The 18,418-nt window shown below is 42.0% G+C and overlaps 2 protein-coding genes across 24 annotated transcripts in view; both read right to left on the bottom strand.

Annotated features, from left to right (window-relative positions):
- ano5a (anoctamin 5a) overlaps positions 1-18,418 on the bottom strand; it is an 805,725-nt gene that overhangs the window by 218,291 nt on the left and 569,016 nt on the right. The window lies entirely within an intron of this gene.
- The window catches only part of kif21a (kinesin family member 21A), an 83,738-nt gene continuing 68,815 nt past the window's right edge, over positions 3,496-18,418 (bottom strand). For 8 of the 23 annotated variants that reach the window (XM_087312591.1, XM_087312599.1, XM_087312593.1 and 5 more), the window contains 6 exons: positions 13,991-14,165; positions 13,626-13,790; positions 13,436-13,553; positions 11,618-11,788; positions 10,123-10,322; positions 3,496-6,957 (listed from right to left, as the gene is read on the bottom strand). In XM_087312591.1, coding sequence (XP_087168717.1) covers positions 6,867-6,957; positions 10,123-10,322; positions 11,618-11,788; positions 13,436-13,553; positions 13,626-13,790; positions 13,991-14,165 — 920 coding nt within the window. In that variant the 3' untranslated portion in view covers positions 3,496-6,866. Of the gene's footprint in view, positions 6,958-10,122; positions 10,412-10,951; positions 11,789-13,435; positions 13,554-13,625; positions 13,791-13,990; positions 14,166-18,418 lie in introns of those variants that run through there. The other 15 variants (XM_087312592.1, XM_087312600.1, XM_087312594.1 and 12 more) reach the window with 4 other exon arrangements.

Below are 18,418 nucleotides of genomic sequence, written 5' to 3'. Positions count from 1 at the left end.
AATGGAAAACTCACCGAGCCACGCTTTACCTCACCTAATACCTGCAAAACACACACCTGAAGCAGATACAGTGATTGTTAGAGAAATGAGCATGAATTACAGTCAGCTGTGATGATGATGATGATGATGCGGAGCTTACAGTCATTGTGGTGCTGCGCTCTTGTGGCCTGTGTTAGTGGTGCTTTATTTAAAGAGACAGTAATATATATATATATATATATATATATATATATATATATATATATATATATATATATATATATATATATATATATATATATAAAAATACACATTCACCGGCCACTTTATTAGGTACACCTTACTATTACCAGGCTGGACCCATTTTTACCTTCAGAACTTCCTTAATCCTTCATGGCATAGATTCAGCAAGGTACTGGAAATATTCCTCAGAGATTTTGCTCCATATTGACATGATAGCAACACGCAGTTGCTGCAGATTTGTAGGCTGCACATCCATGCCGGCAGCTAGCTCCCTGCAACTCTCACATGGTCGCCCACTGAAGCCAAGCAGGGCTGCGCCCGCTCAGTAGCTGGATGGGAGACCACATGGGAGAGCTAGGTTGCTGCCTGAAGTGGTGTTGGTGAAGACTTGCATTGAAATCACGCTAAAACATTGATGTATGAAAACACTGTGTGCGCAGAATGCCACGCATATTCTCTTTGTACATCTGAATGACCATGAAACTGAGCGCAACACGCACGAGCGCTTAACCCCTCCCTGCCTTCTCACTCGTATGAATATGCTAATGACTCTACTTTGGCAAAACCAAATGAAGAAGCAATGGCAAAAGCAAGCAAAAAGAGAAACTTTGAACAGAATGGGAGTTGAAGATGCGCCTATTGGAGGTAGACCGGAGAAAAGCGGTGTTAATTGCAAGTTTGTCCTCTGGAATTAATAGCAAAAGAAAAAAATGAGAATGGGAGAGTTTAGCTGATGCGGTAATGCAGTTGGAATGAGCTAATAGAGTAATAGTCAAGCAGACTTTAGCAGCGCGAGTAGCGTAGCTCATAAAGCACAGGGCAACATGATTTGACACTATTATTCCTGAACCCGGTTCAAATCCAGCGTCTGATTATCTTATTTTTCTTTTTTCTTCATTACATATCAGATTTTGCCTACTCTTCATCACGAGGAAGACAAGTAGGAATCATTAATAAGTGTGTGTGTGTTATGTGAAGCACATTTGAGCATCACATATTATTTGCACATTTATTGAATGGAAATGTTTCAGATTCACTTATGCATATTCGTCTTCAGATGGCGCCTTTATGCAGTGTGTGTGCAGTCGATCGCTCTGATTACATTGGGAAAACCGGCGACCGCTGCAAATTCCGCTTTAATGTTTGGCTGGTCAACTGTATGATATGGAAAGCTTATATACCTGCTAGACATCCAGATGATCCCGTCCCATACAGCTTCCATTGCACGGCTCAAAGACACTTTGTAGTGTGCAATTTAACAGAACTGCCTTTAGAAGTCGCCAATAGAAATAAAACAAACACGCACAAGAAATGCACAGACGCCAGGCATGAAGTTGCCGTGGACCAACGCACATTTTCACGTTCATTTCATCGTTAGTAAATCCAAACGTGAGCTAGAAACCTGGTCAGCAACAATACTCAGGTAGGCTGTGGCGTTGATGCTCAATTGGCACTAATGGACCCAAAGTGTGCCAAGAAAATCTCCCCCACACCATTACACCACCACCACCAGCCTGAACCGCTGATACAAGGCAGGATGGATCCATGCTTTCATGTTGTTGAGGCCAAATTTTGACCCGAGTATCCGAATGTGTCAGCAGAAATGGAGACTCAGAGCAGCAACGTTTCTCCAATCTTCTATTGTCCAGTTTTGGTGAGCCTGTGTGAATTGTAGCCTCAGTTTCCTGTTCTTAGCTGACAGGAGTGATGCAGAGCGGAGTTAGCCACGATGACGGGGTTCAAGTACGGCGAAGATTGGTTCCAAAAAGTAACCCAAAAATTTTTAATAAATTAACAAGTAAATAACAGGGTGAGAATGTGGTAAAATTAGAAAATGTAGTAAAAATCAGGCAACTGAGAGGGCTTTTCTTTTTCTAGATTGCTTTTGAAAACACTATTGATTGGGTTTGGGGAAGGGGGTGGGCGGGTCAATCTGTGTTTTTAGAAAACACTGTCGGTTGGGTTTAGGAAGGGGGTCATCGGGTCAATCATTGCTATTCAAAACAATATCGGTTGGGTTTAGGGAAGGAGGTGGGCGGGTCAATCTGTGTTTTTAGAAAACACTGTCGGTTGGGTTTAGGAAGGGGCTGGGCGGGTCAATCGTTGCTATTCAAAACACTGTCAGTTGGGATTAGGGAAGGGGTGGGCGGGTCAATCTGTGTTTTTAGAAAACACTGTCGGTTGGGTTTGGGGAAGGGGGTGGGCGGGTCAATCGTTGCTATTTAAAACACTGTGGGTTGGGTTTAGGGAAGGGGATGGGTGGGTCAACCTGTGTTTTTAGAAAACACTGTCTGTTGGGTTTAGGAAGGGGGTCATTGGGTCAATCATTGCTATTCAAAACACTATCGGTTGGGTTTAGGGAAGGAGGTGGGCGGGTCAATCTGTGTTTTTAGAAAACACTGTCGGTTGGGTTTAGGAAGGGGGTGGGCGGGTCAATCGTTGCTATTCAAAACACTGTCAGTTGGGATTAGGGAAGGGGTGGGCGGGTCAATCTGTGTTTTTAGAAAACACTGTCGGTTGGGTTTGGGGAAGGGGGTGGGCGGGTCAATCGTTGCTATTCAAAACACTGTCGGTTGGGTTTAGGGAAGGGGTGGGCGGGTCAATCGTTGCTATTCAAAACACTGTGGGTTGGGTTTAGGGAAGGGGTGGGCGGGTCAATCGTTGCTATTCAAAACACTGTGGGTTGGGTTTAGGGAAGGGGTGGGCGGGTCAATCTGTGTTTTTAGAAAACACTGTCGGTTGGGTTTAGGAAGGGGGTGGTCGGGTCAATCGTTCCTATACAAAACACTGTAGGTTGGGTTTAGGGAAGGGGGTGGGCGGGTTAATCTGCGTTTTTAGAAAACACTGTCTGTTGGGTTTAGGAAAGGGTGGAGGGGGGTGTGGGTGGGGGTGTAATCACTCAGACAGTCATTCAGTCAGTCTACAGCAGCTTCTGGTGGATTTACTTGAGAAGAGCAGGCGCGAATGGCACTTGTGAGAGAAATCTGAGATCTCGAAAAGCGTACACAGCGGCCTCTGGTGGATTCTTGAAAACAAACTGCTAAAAAACAAACCTGGGGCGTATTTGCCGCTGTCCAGAAATGTGTATAGGGGTACATTTTCAGAATGAGCCGGGGTTGCAATTTACATAAAACACAAACTCAAAGAGAGCTGTGTGAACCACTTCTGTGCATAACTTTTCAGAGTCGGACAGCTCGCGTCACCCTCCGCTTTCAATATTAATGTAATAATAATCAGCGTTCGCATTTGATGAACACAGCTGCACTTCCAGAGTGGGTTTTTGACAGATGACGTTTAATTCAGTTGACATCTGACATTCAAATCACTATCGGCTAACATTGTGTTGACAACTAAAGCTCAGAGTCAGTCAGAAATACAGAAGGCCGGAGCGTGGCCGGAAAACTAAGAGCTTTGAACAACTGCTTACAAAAGCTTTCCAGGCCGACTTCATATGTTTATTTCATCGAGCGCAAAACCGCCAGACATTCTGACATGTAAACTAGCACATTTAGTGGAGAAAAGCTCTGCTCTACATTGATAAGTGGTTCAGGCACGAGTAAATCTCCGCTCACGACTGAGTACGGTGTGTGAATATCAATATACATATATATATACAGTACAGTATCTAGTGCATTAATGTGAACACTACCCAGAGCCAACAGGTGCAGACACAAGGAGACTTGAGCAGAAAAGTGTTAATGGACTGACAACAACACAGAACGAGTGAGGAGAGCCATACGCCAGTTTCTATATTGTTATGGTCTACACTGATATAATATATACTGTGTGTGATGTGAAAATGGCTTCATAATTTGGTCACCATGTGATTAATGAAATTGATTAGGCAAAACACAGCGCTTGTTTAAGGTCGTGGTGATTCCAGTCAGGCGAGAAGAAAGACAATCAACACCACAGAAATATCCATAATAAGCAGTCATATCTTTAGGAAAGGAAAGCCAAATCTTAAGTCATTTGCATTGTTAACCTATTTGAAATGCAACTGTTTGATTATGCATTACATTTACATTATTATAAACGCCACTAGAGCCGTGTCGAAAACTCATCTGAGAAATTGATTCTGCATCCCTGTTCTCTCTTGAATCGATTGTTTATCGGTTCTGTAGTTTTTAACAGCAGATGGCGCTGTAAGCTAGTTTTAAACAGCGCATGACGCTCTAGGCTAGTTTTTAACAGCAGACGCCAAGTAGGTATTGCTGCATCCTGGAGACCTGCAAGTGGGAGGAATTACACCGCAAGTAGGTTGGGTGACCTCCAAGTGGGAGGGACTCAAACCGCAAGTAGGTTGAGTTTATCAGGTTACTGTGAGGTTGGGTTTAGGGTTAGGTGTACAAATTCATAAAGCACAATATTCAAGTCTAAATACAACTAAATAAGGTTTGCCCAGCCCACTTGGAGCTCCAAGACCCACCCGTTTATACCCTTCTCGCAGACACTGCTCTAGGCTAATTTTAAAGCGCTGTCTACTGTTAAAAACTAGCCTAGAGCATGATCCGCTGCTAAACCTAGCCTAGATCGCTGTCTGCTGTTATAAACTAGCCTAGAGCGCTGTCTGTGTTAAACCTAGCCTAGAGCACCATTTGCTGTTAAAAACTAGCCTAGAGCGGCATCTGCTGTTATAAACTAGCCTAGAGCGCTGTCTGCTGTTAAAACTAGCCTAGAGGGCCATCTGCTGTCATAAACTAGTCTAGAGCGCCATCTGCTGTCATAAACTAGCCTAGAGCGCCATCTGCTGTTATAAACTATCCTAGAGTGCCATCTGCTGTTAAAAAACAAGCCTAGAGCGCCATTTGCTGTTAGAAACTAGTCTAGAGCAGTGTCTGCTGTTATAAACTAGTCTAGAGCGCCATCTGCTGTTATAAACTAGCCTAGAGCGCCATCTGCTGTTAGAAACTAGCCTAGAGCGCCGTCTGCTGTTAAAAACTAGCCTAGAGCGCCATCTGCTGTTAAAAAACTAGCTTAGAGCGCCTTGTGCTGTTAGAAACTAGTCTAGAGCATCATCTGCTGTTAGAAACTAGCCTAGAGCGTCATCTGCTGTTTTAAACTAGTCTAGAGCGCTGTGTGCTGTTAAAACTAGCCTAGAGCGCCGTCTGCTGTTATAAACTAATCTAGAGCGCCATCTGCTGTTATAAACTAGCCTAGAGCGCCGTCTGCTGTTATAAACTAGTCTAGAGCACCGTCTGCTGTTATAAGCTAGTCTAGAGCGCTGTGTGCTGTTAAAACTAGCCTAGAGCGCCGTCTGCTGTTATAAACTAGTCTAGAGCGCTGTGTGCTGTTAAAACTAGCCTAGAGCGCCGTCTGCTGTTATAAACTAGTCTAGAGCGCCGTCTGCTGTTATAAGCTAGTCTAGAGCGCTGTGTGCTGTTAAAACTAGCCTAGAGCGCCGTCTGCTGTTATAAACTAGTCTAGAGCGCTGTGTGCTGTTAAAACTAGCCTAGAGCGCCGTCTGCTGTTATAAACTAGCCTAGAGCGCCGTCTGCTGTTATAAACTAGCCTTGAGCGCCGTCTGCAGTTATAAACTAGCCTAGAGCGCCGTCTGCTGTTATAAACTAGTCTAGAGCGTTGTGTGCTGTTAAAACTAGCCTAGAGCGCCGTCTGCTGTTATAAACTAGTCTAGAGCGCCATCTGCTGTTATAAACTAGTCTAGAGCGCCATCTGCTGTTATAAACTAGCCTAGAGCGCCGTCTGCTGTTATAAACTAGCCTCGAGCGGCGTCTGCAGTTATAAACTAGCCTAGAGCGCCGTCTGCTGTTATAAACTAGTCTAGAGCACCATCTGCTGTTTAAACTAGCCTAGAGCGCTGTCTGCTGGTAAAATACCTAAAGCGCCGTCTGCTGTTAAACTAGCCTAGAGCGCCATCTGCTGTTAAACTAGCCTGGAGAGCCGTCTGCTGTCAAAATAGCCAATAGCGTCATCTGCTGTTAAACTATCCTAGAGCGGCGTCAACATTTCAAGCTCAGAAGCGATTTCTGGACTGATTTTTCTGCACAGCTATAAATGCTATATTTATATTATGTATGAATTCTAGTTTATATATTTCTTCATTCAGTATTATTACAGGCAGCAACTAATAACAAGTTCTTTTTTATACTGAATGAATATATTCAGTTTTTTCTCATTACAGTAATAAGTGTTGTGGGAAAATGTGCCATGATGTATGTTCACAATGCAAAAAAAGTGCATAAATTAGCCTTGTTATGTTTATGCTAATCATTTCACCCTTCATTATCGATTTCCTCTTTAGAGCTGAACAAATGAGCTGTGTTGTGTTTATGTGAGATTCCCTCAGACTCCTCCACAAGCGTCACTCCAGAATGTCCTCAAGAACCGGAAAACTGAAGCCCGCTACAGAAGATCCGGTTCCTCAAACTCCACGTCAGCAGGTCTGTTTTCAGCGCCATCTTCATGATTGTTAGAATTAACCCTGCTGCTGGGTTATTTTAAGCACAAAGAGCTTTTTTTTTTGAACGTGTGACGTTGACTGTGCCTAATTGTGGGGCATCACTATCGAAGCAGTGAACTCCAGAGGAGCCGTGGTGAGCAGATTTGATTGGTTATCCAGGATTTCCTGGAGGGTCAAAGTGCAAATGTCTTTGGCAGCTGGGTTACTGTAGTAAAACAGTGCATCAGTTACTGACGCCCTCCTCCATGGTGTCACCCACATCTGCAGATCCATCCAGACTTCCTCTCGCACGCCAGATCTTCACCGTCCGGTCACTGCAGGGTGAAGAATAGACCATAATCATTATAGAGAAGAGATCATTGAGATTCCATTAAACCTTCTGATTTAAACTCATCGTAACACTAGAAATGAACTCGCAATTCTGCCATTGTTTACTTGTTCCAAACCTGTTTGACTTTCTTTCATCTGTTGAACATAAAAAGAAGATGCTTTGAAGAATGCTGGAATCCTGCAGCCATTGACTTCCATTAGTTTGTCCTACTAGTGTAGTCAATGGTTTTCAGCTTTCCTCAGTATATTCTTATTTGTGTTCGACAGAAGAAAGAAACTCTTAAAGGAACTCACATGAGGGAGAGTAAACAGAGTCAATTTTAATGTTTTGGGTGAACTGCCCCTTTAATAGATCCTAACTGGATGACAAATTACAGATGAAGTCAGAATTTATAGCCTCCTGTATAGTTTATTCCCCAATTTCAAATATTCCTCTCAACACATTTCTATTTATAATAGTTTTATTAACTCTTTTCTTATAACTGATTTATTTTATCTTTGGCATGATGACAGTAAATAATATTAGACTAGATATTCTTCAAGACACTTCTATACAGCTTAAAGTGACATTTAAAGGCTTCACTAGGGTAATTAGGGTAAAGTTAGGGTAATTAGGCAAGTCATTGTATAACAGTGATTTGTTCAGGAGACGATCCAAAACAAAAATATCATGATTATAACCAGGGCTTGACATAATTTTTTTAAACATTACTAGCCACTCGTCTTTTTTACTAGCCACACTTTTGTTGTTAGGAAAAATATATTTTATATGAATAAATGTGACTTTGAGATGCTAATAATACTTGATTTAGATGTTATGTAATGTCCACATGCCTCCTCATTCATTTCACTGTTTGTGTGTGTTGTGTATGAGCTTGCTCAATGTGCATGAGCAAATGGGTTGTGTTGCAATAAGTGCAACTAGTTTTTATTTCACACGACTTTTCAGGGCTCAAAATTAAGGATTTACCAAATTTATCTTTGACCACACCAAAAATAAATAATAATAATTTAAATCTGTCATAAAAAGCTAAACATACCTGTATACATGCACTTTTTATTCCAACAAAACTTTCCTTTATAAAAATGTGACATTTAAAAAATGATGATTGTCATGTCTCTAAAATATGCACAGTAATCTGTCCTGGCTAAAGCTCCCATATCACCACTTAACTACACATAAACAAGGAGTCAAATTCATTTAAAGCAATGTTATTATAAAAAAATGATCATTAAACCATATTAACGAAAATAACTGTACGCAAAAGAAACATACCATGAGTGATGATGAAAGGATGATCACGTGTACACAGTTAATGTTTGGCCTGTTAATAAATCCATTCAAAGAATAATTAAAGTGAAAGCAGTGACTGCAATATATATATTATTTTAATTATATTATATTATATTATATTATATTATATTATATTATATTAATTATAAGTTGAAGTCAGAATTCTTCGCCCCCCTTTAAATTCTTTTTTCTTTTTTTAATTGTTACCAAAAGATGTTGATTCAGGAAATTTTCACAGCATGTCTGATAATATTTTTTATTCTGGAGAAAGTCTTATTTGTTTTATTTCGATAGAATAAAAGCAGTTTTTTTTTTTAAATTTAGGCACAATATTTTTAGCCCCTTTAAGCTATTTTTTCCTGATCTACAGAACAAACCATCGATATACAATGACTTGCCTAATTACCCAAACCTGCCTAGTTAACCTAATTACCCTAGTGAAGCCTTTAAATGTCACTTTAAGCTGTATAGAAGTGTCTTGAAGAAATTCACGCTAAAACTCCCACTTGTGAGTTCCTGTAATCATCAATCATCTAAAACGAGCACTTGTACTTTACCCGGACTGGAAGCAGATTCCTTTACTTTTTAAAGACAGTCTGGCTGTATTTCCAGCCCGTTGCTTTTGTTCTTTATTCAAACAAGTCCTGATACATCCGGGTTCACGGCACATGCGTGCTGTCCTTATTCCGGGATAAATTTGGACCGTGACAACAAAGAACGGCGCTGCGCATGCGCTGAACGTTGGGGCAAGGTTCGGGTTTGTTGCGTGTTTGCGCCATCTAGTGCTTACATAAGCGTGTTTGTGTTGCATTACACGTTTAGTTTATTGTAAGTTAAAAATAATTGTAAAAGAGCCTGGTTAACTCCCTTTAAATACACTATTAATATTAAAATTTGGGAAATTCGTTTTAAAATACAAAAAACAATTTTCCCTAGTAAAATCGTGATTATCAAAGTACATTGAAAAGGAGGATATCTGTGGTTTCTGCAATGCAGATAAGCCTTTGTCGTTTATTTTTTCAATGTAGCATTGTAAACAATTTTTGGAAGAATCTAGCCAAATATATTTTTAAAATGACAAAACTTAGTTATTATTTTACATTAAACATACTGGTAAAACTTCATTTTGATGGTCCATTTAAGTTTAAGTAGACTGTCTGCTTAATATCTGTTGATGTTAATATTAAAAGTATCTAATATTATGTGCTGTCATCATGGCAAAGATAAAATGAATCAGTTATTAGAGATGAGTTATTAAAACTATTATGATTAGAAATGTGCTGAAGAAATCTGCTCTCCGTTAAACAGAAAATGGGGGAAAAAATAAACAGAGGGGCGAATAATTCTGACTACAACTTTATATATATATATATATATATATATATATATATATATATATATATATATATATATTGTTTTTTTTATTATTATTATTTTTAAATCTGGAGCTCTTGACAGCAGCAGGACTGTGGGTGCATGATCCTCGCTTTCGGTCCAGTCTATTTCAAAAAGAATCGATCGTACCAGTTGCGTTTCCTCTCATATTCACATGCTTGCGCAAACCCAGTTATTTTTGTCAGTTGCGCTGCTTCCTGATTCTAGATCACATTTGCATGAATATTGGACACTCTTTATTATTAAACTCTGCTTTTAAGAAAACTACAATTTAAAACTTATTTTCAGCCAGCCAAAGTGGCTAGTGAGAGTATCTGTCTAACCTGAGTATCTGTCTAGCCACAGCTGAAATCAGTTGTCGGGTTGGCAGGTGTTAATGTCAAGCCCTGATTACAATTATGACCAAAATAATCGTGATTATAAATTTTCCATTATCGAGCAGGGCTAGAGCGTATCTCACTCGGCAGCGGTGAACAGATGCGTGCTGTTGGTGGAGATGCTGTTGATGGGACTCTCGTGTCCTCTGATCTCCCCCAGGGGGCTCAGTGTGTCGGTGTGCCAGAGTTTCAGGACTCCTGCTCGACAGCCGCTCAGCAGGATCGCAGACGCCGGGACCACTCCCAGAGCACACACCCAATCCCGGTGAGCATTCGGGACCTGCTGGAGGACAACACACACGCACATTTGATTATCTTATTTGTAATGACTAATACTAGAGCGGACAGTGGTTCAGTTGTTAGCACTGTTGCCTCACAGCAAGAAGGTTGCTGGTTCGAGTCCTGGCTGGGTCAGTTGGCGTTTCTGTGTGGAGTTTGCATGTTCTCCCCGTGTTGGCGTGGGTTTCCTCCGGGTGCTCCGGTTTCCCCCACAGTCCAAACACATGCGCTACTGTATAGGGAAATTAGAGAAACTAAATTGGTCGTAGTGTATGAGTGTGTGTGTAAAAGTAAGAGTGTATTAGTGTTTTCCAGTACTGGGTTGCAGCTGGAAGGGCTCCGCTGTGTAAAACATATGCTAGAATAGTTGGTGGTTCATTCCGCAGTGGTGAACCCTGATATATAAGGGACTAAGCCAAAGGAAAATAAATGCAACCTAGTACTGGGAAACACCCATACACTCTCACATTCACATACACACACTCATACACTACGGCCAATTTAGTTTCTCCAATATAGCGCATGTGTTTGGACTGTGGGGGAACAGAACATGCAAACTCCACACAGAAATGCCAACTGACCCAGCTGAGACTCAAACCGGTGACCTTCTTGCTGTGAGGCAACAGTGCTAACCACTCAGCCAGTTATTTTTCAAGATACTAGTATTCAGCTTAAATAATACTAGAGCACAGACCCAGTCACGACGAGCCTTCGGGATCTGCTGGAGGACAACACACACACACACACACCAGAAAACCTGGACAAACATGATTGATGCACTTCCTGATGAGCTAATTAGCCTGTTCCTTATCCGCGCGGATTAATCAACTGATTGGCTAATTGTCCTTGTGGAAGCTGCAACACTTGCATTATAATGTTGTGTTAAAGATATATTTGGACACACCACTCACACTTTAGGATTGATGTAAATCAAAAACAACAAAAACTCTCCCTGTACACTATGTAGTGCACTATATCGAGTGTCATGGCTTCATTTGCTACTTTCATTACTAGATGGTGATTACTTTTTGACAGTAATTTACTGGAATATATACAGTAGTCAACACTTGATAAGTGAATCAAAACCTTTCATCAATGTTGTCCTCATTTGTACGTGTCATCAGAGGGGGAAAGCCCCGCCCACTAGTGACCATCTCTCCCTCATTAGCATATGACATTAGTCATGTTCTTGAATCTGCCACTATGCTGACACACAGGCACAGAAGAGGTAGCTCCGCCCTCTTCTGAAAAGAGCACAATCTCATTTGAATGTACTGTATATACTGTATATTGTGGTACCTGCAGCAGGTCTTTGCGGGTCAGGTCCCATTTCTTGATGCCGTTGTCTCTGGAGCCGCTGAACAGACAGTCTCCCTGAACCACCAGAGACTCGATGCCATCATAGTGTGGCGGCTCGAAGTTATGAGTGGGGCTGATGCTCCCCATAGCGCCCTCGGTCACATCAAACATCTGCACAAACACAACACGCATCCATTCACACGCCGCAGGACAGGCTCGGCGTCATATTTTGATTTGTATTATTTGCTTGTGTATGTCATGTGAAAGCGCCATTTTGACTTAAAAACCAGCCTAGAGCTCCGACTATTGCTTTAAAAACAAGCCTAGATTGCCTGTAAAAACCTAGCCTCGAGCGCCGCCTGCTGTTAAAAACTAGCCTGGAGCACCATCTGTTATGAACTAGCCTAGAGCGCTGTCTGTTAAAAACTAGCATACAGCAGCATCTGTTATAAACTAGCCTAGAGCGCCGTCTGTTAAAAACTAGCCTAGAGCACCGTCTGCTGTTAAAAACTAGCCTAGAGCGCCGTCTGCTGTTTAAAACTAGCCTAGAGCGCCGTCTGCTGTTAAAAACTAGCCTAGAGCGCCATCTGCTGTTAAAATCTAGCCTATAGCATCATCTGCTGTTAAAAACCAGCCTAGAGCACCATCTGTTATAAACTAGCCTAGAGCGCTGTCTGTTAAAAACTAGCCTACAGCACCATCTGTTATAAACTAGTCTAGAGCGCCGTCTGTTAAAAACTAGCCTAGAGCACCGTCTGCTGTTAAAAACTAGCCTACAGCATCGTCTGCTGTTAAAAACTAGCCTAGAGCACCATCTGTTATAAACTAGCCTAGAGCGCTGTCTGTTAAAAACTAGCCTACAGCACCATCTGTTATAAACTAGCCTAGAGCGCCGACTGTTAAAAACTAGCCTAGAGCACCGTCTGCTGTTAAAAACTAGCCTAGAGCATCGTCTGCTGTTAAAAACTAGCCTAGAGCACCATCTTTTATAAACTAGCCTAGAGCGCCGTCTGTTAAAAACTAGCCTAGAGCGCCTTCTGCTCTTAAAAACTAGCCTAGAGCGCCATCTGCTTTTAAACTAGTCTAGAGAGCTGTCTGCTGTTAAACTAGCCTAGAGCGCCGACTATTGTTTAAAAAAAAAGCCTAGATCGCCTGTGAAAAACTAGCCTAAAGCGCCGTCTGCTGCTAAAAACTAGCCTAGAGCACCATCTGTTATAAACTAGCCTAGAGCGCCGTCTGTTAAAAACTAGCCTAGAGCACCATCTGCTGTTAAAAACTAGCCTAGAGCGCCATCTGCTGTTTAAAACTAGCCTAGAGCATCATCTGCTGTTAAAAACTAGCCTAGAGCGTCGTCTGCTGTTAAAAACTAGTCTAAAACATCTTTTATAAACTAGCCTAGAGCACCTTCTGTTAAAAACTAGACTAGAGTGCCTTCTGCTCTTAAAAACTAGCCAAGAGCGCCATCTGCTTTTAATCTAGTCTAGAGCGCCATCTGCTGTTAAAACTAGCTAAGAGCGTTATCTGTTGTTATAAACTAGCTTAGAGCACCGTCTACTGTTAAACTAGCCTAGAGCACCGTCTGCTGTTAAACTAGCCTAGAGCGCCATCTGCTGTTAAACTAGCCTAGAGCGCAGACTGCTGTTAAACTAGCCAAGAGCAACATCTGCTGTTGAATTACCCTAGAGCTGCATCTGCTGTTAAAACTTAGCCTAGAGCGCTGTCTGCTGTTAAACTAGCCTAGAGCACCGTCTGCTGTTATAAACAAGCCTAGAACGCATCTGGTGTTATAAACTAGCCTCAAAATCAACTCAACCAAACCTTGATGTAGTGATCCTTAGAGCCTGTGATGACCAGATCCTGTCCGTTTCCAGTCTGATCAACAGTCAAGCACATGACTGGACCCAGATGACCCGTTAGTTTTCCTGTACACACAAACCTGTAAAAACACAACGTCAGTCATATGATGTGGCACATGATGTAGAGTGAAGGATTGTGGGTAAAGCCATACCGCCTCAGGTCCCAGACACGGACAGAGTTTCCGGCGGCAGCATAGAGAACGGTGCCGGACGGGTTCAGGTAGATTTGGTTAATCTGATTTTCTCCAGCCGGTATGGTCACGGTGCGATTGGTGCTAGCGGCACACATATCACCAGTGTTCACCAGACCTGACGAGCTAAATGAAAAAACAAAGGAGAAGATTTCAATACCAGAACACAAATTATGGTAACACTTCAGTTTAAGTACCAATTCCCACTATCAACTACTGACTTATTTTCCCCTAATTACACCTTGATGTCTACGGAGGATAAGGGAGCTCTCTGATTTCATCTCAAATATTGCATATCTGATAATCATGAGTTGTTTAGGACGCACGTGAGTGTCCGGATGCATTTGGCAGAGTCTCGGATGTCCCAGACTTTGATGTAGGAGGTGGAGACGGTAAAGACCAGACTAGAGCTGTAGCGCACTGACACTACGTTGTTAGGGTGGCCGCCCAGAGACATGATCTCCTGTCCCGTCACTAAATTCCAAACTTTACAGGTACGATCTGAAAAAAGGAAAAACCCAGGTTAATATAGTTAACTGAAACCATTCAATGTCTTAGGGTTATATTTATGACCCAGTTCCCGGAGATGAGAGTCAGATGCTTGGTGATTCTATGGGAGCATCTTTAGACTGATCTGAATCTGAGGTATAATTGAAAATAGCCCAGTTTTGATTGGCTATCCCTACTGAAAAAAAAGCTTAAACCAGCCTAGGTTGGGTGGCTGGTTTTAGCTGGTCGACCAGGCTGGTTTTAGAGGGGTTTTGGCCATTTCCAGGCTGGTTTCCAGCCATTTCCAGCCTGGTCTTAGCTGGTCAGGCTGGGAGATGACCAGCTAAAACCAGCTTGACCAGCCTAGCCAGGATGGGAGCCCAGCCAAAACCAGCTATGTCCAGCTTAAACCAGGCTGATCAAGCTGGTTTTAGCTGGATTTAGCTGGTCATTTTCCAGCCTGACCAGCTAAGAACAGGCTGGAAAGCAGCCTGGAAATGGCCAAAACCCCTTTAAAACCAGCCTGGTCGACCAGGCTCCAACTTGCTAAAATCACACCTGCAAGGATGTTTCTAGAAAACCTAGTAAGAGCTTGATTAGCTAGCCCAGGTGTGTCTGATTGGGGTTGGGACTAAACTTTGCAGGACACCGGCCTACAGGACCGAGTTTGGACATGCCTGTTCTAAACGGCTGCCCGTGATAAACTTCATCAACTTCCATTTGTTTGAAGAAAGACTTGATGCACAGATGTATGGCAATACAACGAATCCTGTCATTCCCATCTGAGGGAAGTTTTAAGCCAATCCCTTCAGAGGGAACTTCAATGCTACACCATCCTTGCATATATGAGAACATTAATACCCAGCATGTCATCCGGAATAATAGGGGTTGGAATTAGGATATGATAGTTTCACAACCAGATTCTGCCACTCTGGTCTTGTTTAATTCTTGTTTTGGTCCAGACACTAGTCCTGTCATGTCTTGTATGTTGTGCTCAGCTCGAGCACTCATTTTCTGTCATTGTGTGTCTTTGTATGTGCACCGTCGTGTTGTTTGCTCTCGTCCTGGTGTGTTTGTTGTTTTGTTGGCGGCATGGTGTTTCGTTCTCAGGGCACTAGTCCAGTCCGTTTCGGTTGACGCTGGGATCGGAATATGCATGTCGCATGTGTGATCACGGTAAGGTGTTTTTCATTTATCGTGTACTCGTGTCTTGGGTTCTGTTTATGTTGGTGTTTCCTAAGCATGTGGTCCAGTGTTTACATCGTGGCTGTGCACTTCAGTGTTGTCTCATGTGAACACATGGTTAATGAGCTCTCTCTTTAATGTGAGCACATAGCTTGTGTTGTCTTGTGTCATGTGCTCTCCTGTCTATTGTCTAGTCTTACCCTCTTTGTTAACCCATTATTAGTTAATTCAGTTCACCTGTTTGTTTGTTTGTTAATTATTTCTGCTTATAGTCTCCCCATGTCTGCTGTCCTGTGCCACTTCGTTGTCGTATGTTGCCTCGTCCTATCATGTCTTCCAGTAAGAGCAGAAGTCTCGAGCCAAAAATCTCGATTCCAATGGCTGCGCCTGCTTGTACGTCAAGAATAAGCTCAATAGAATTTAACCAAAGATGCATACTGAAGCTGCGCAGACTCCTGAATGTTAAGAGAAAGCCGCATAATAAAGTCTTCATTTATTCTTTTACTTAACCCATGTACCTAACGAAGCCTGAGACAGTGTATAAAAATAGAAGTGTCCACACTCCTACCCCTGTCTTACAGTGTTGGTGGAGGAAGACAGAGGAACCAAAAGCCACTCTATAACTCATCCCCTCGGGGAGCTCATCTCCTATATTTAATATACTGGAGAGGTCGATAGAGAATGTAGGATACTGCAGGCAATTCAGTCCACTCAGCGTCTCTGTCAGAATTCATAATTAGTCCAGGAAGGATCTCAAAGCTTAGGCTGTTCGGATCTACAAGCCGGAATGAGTCCTTAATGAGATCCTATATTGATTTCCTGCGAACACGGCGCTTCGCTTCTCATCTCCCAGGAGCCGCGCTCATCTTCTGACCCGTCCTCAAAGAAATACAAGCTGGTTTCCAAAGGTGAAGGACCACGACCACAGCTGGGAGATGGAGAAATCAAGCGCTGCCAATTGATGTCTTATACTGCCATGCTTACAGTAATACCAAAGAAGCCAGAGGTCAAGATTGGGGGATTGGAAAGAAATAAAATCTCTTTCTCCGAGATTCCCAAAAGATTCAACCGCTGTTGACCAATGATAACGAATGGGGTATATGCACAGCTAGTGTTTTCCCCGACCGATAAACATCTTATAAAAGGTTAACGTGACTGTTGTCGCTTTCATACGGTCGCTTTTACTGCATCGATGTTGTAATGTGATTAAAGTCTATTAAGACTTTTCTGCTGAATCATCTGCATCTCAATCATCACAAATACTGCAGAAGACCTACTGGAACCCACGTGGAGCCAAGATTCTCACGGAAATCAGTCAAGTTTGGTGAAGGAAAAGTCATGGTTTGGGGTTCATTCAGTATGGGGGTGTGCGAGAGATCTGCAGAGTGGATGGCAACATCAACAGCGTGAGGTACAGGGTATCCGCTGGGTCCTAAACAGTCTTAAATCTCAAAAGCTTAATTTTAGGCCTTAAAAAGTCTTAAATCTACTGACATATTGTGTTGTAGGTCTTAAATATTTTTTTAGCAGCTTTTAAAGGTGCAGTAGGTGATCTGCCAAAATGCTAACCGCTTAGCATATTATCTTTGGACGTCGGGGAGGGACTGTGATTCAAACCATGCCTCCTGAAATTGCGAACACGCGCACCGCGTCACAACAGCAGACAACCCACTAGTTCATGTCTGTCATGACTGGGTATCACAAAAACAAGGGAAAGATCCAAGTGCAGCAAAACACATTTATTGCCAAACAATAAAGATCCCAAAAACATGACAAAGGGACAGGCAAGGTACCAAAATCGACGAAAACATGAAGTGCAAAAAAGAAGCACAAAAGTGAATCAAACACAAACTAAACAGGTATCCAAAACATAGTAATGATACTAAACAAAGTGAACAAACAAACAAACCAAACACGATGAACCAGATCACGAATAAAGCACTACAAACCTAAACAGAACATTGAAAATCCAAAGGCAAACTAAACACAACATAACAGGTCTTATAAAGACAGAACTAATTAGACAATGAGGGACAGCTGGAAACAAGGAGTGATCACATGACTAGGATACAAACACAAAAACCAAAACAAAAACTGGTGCCCTTGAAAACCACCAGAGGGCACTGCAGCAGGTGTGACAATGTCTGTCATCTGCCTGTGAGTGTTTGGCCGGCGACGTGCAGGAACTACATTTATTACTAAGCCAATCTTACATGCTATTTCAGAGCGAATATTCAGAGTAGCATGGTGAACAGTATAGGAAGACTGTCATTGTTCAAAAATGACCCAATGTGAATATTAAAGCAACTTCAGCTCAATACAGCAGGTTATGCATAACAGCGCTATTTACTGATGTTTTGTTGTTAAACTAAATATAAATCTACATCATCGATCCTGTCGAAAGTCCCTTATGAAACTGAAAATAGTCACATCAATCTGTCACCGGGAGATTTCAGTGGCTGAACAACACGTCTGTGCATATATGCAATTCATAACAACACAGTCTAACATAAGCTCAGCCTGACTAAATTAGTTTTAAAACAGAACTTTACCTGTCTAACAGTACTTCAGCTATGGTGTCGTGCTTCCTCCAGCGTGCTAAAGTAACTTCAATATTGATTCAGCATTTTCAAATGTTACAATTCAGCATTTGATTTCACCGCATCTGTGATCGTCTCATGAACGTGCGGCGCTCATGCAGGCGCGAACAGATGCGCAGAAGTCCAAATCTGCATTTGCTGACAGACAGTTTGAGCTGCTTATCGGAATTATGGGAGATGTCGGCCTGACAGTATTTAATTGGATGAACATTTTGTAGTTTTATGCTTTACCCTGAATATTAAAATACATATAAACACATTTAGATCATTTACTCTAATGAGCACTTTGGACTGTGAAGAGACTGTCAACCAGCACAACAACACATGTTTCTGAAGACAATCACCTACTGCACCTTTAATTTTCCTTTGTTTATGTATACCATTCTGGCCATTAACACCCTTACAATCCCCAACAATCCCAATCTCAATAAAACTTTAAACTTTTTATTTAAAAAAAAAAAACATCGCATTACTTTCCTT

Source organism: Danio rerio, chromosome 25 (genome assembly GCF_052040795.2).
Source record: "Danio rerio strain M-AB ecotype USA chromosome 25, GRCz13ab, whole genome shotgun sequence".
NCBI lineage: Eukaryota > Metazoa > Chordata > Actinopteri > Cypriniformes > Danionidae > Danio > Danio rerio.
This window is presented reverse-complemented; position numbering and strand designations above follow the sequence as displayed.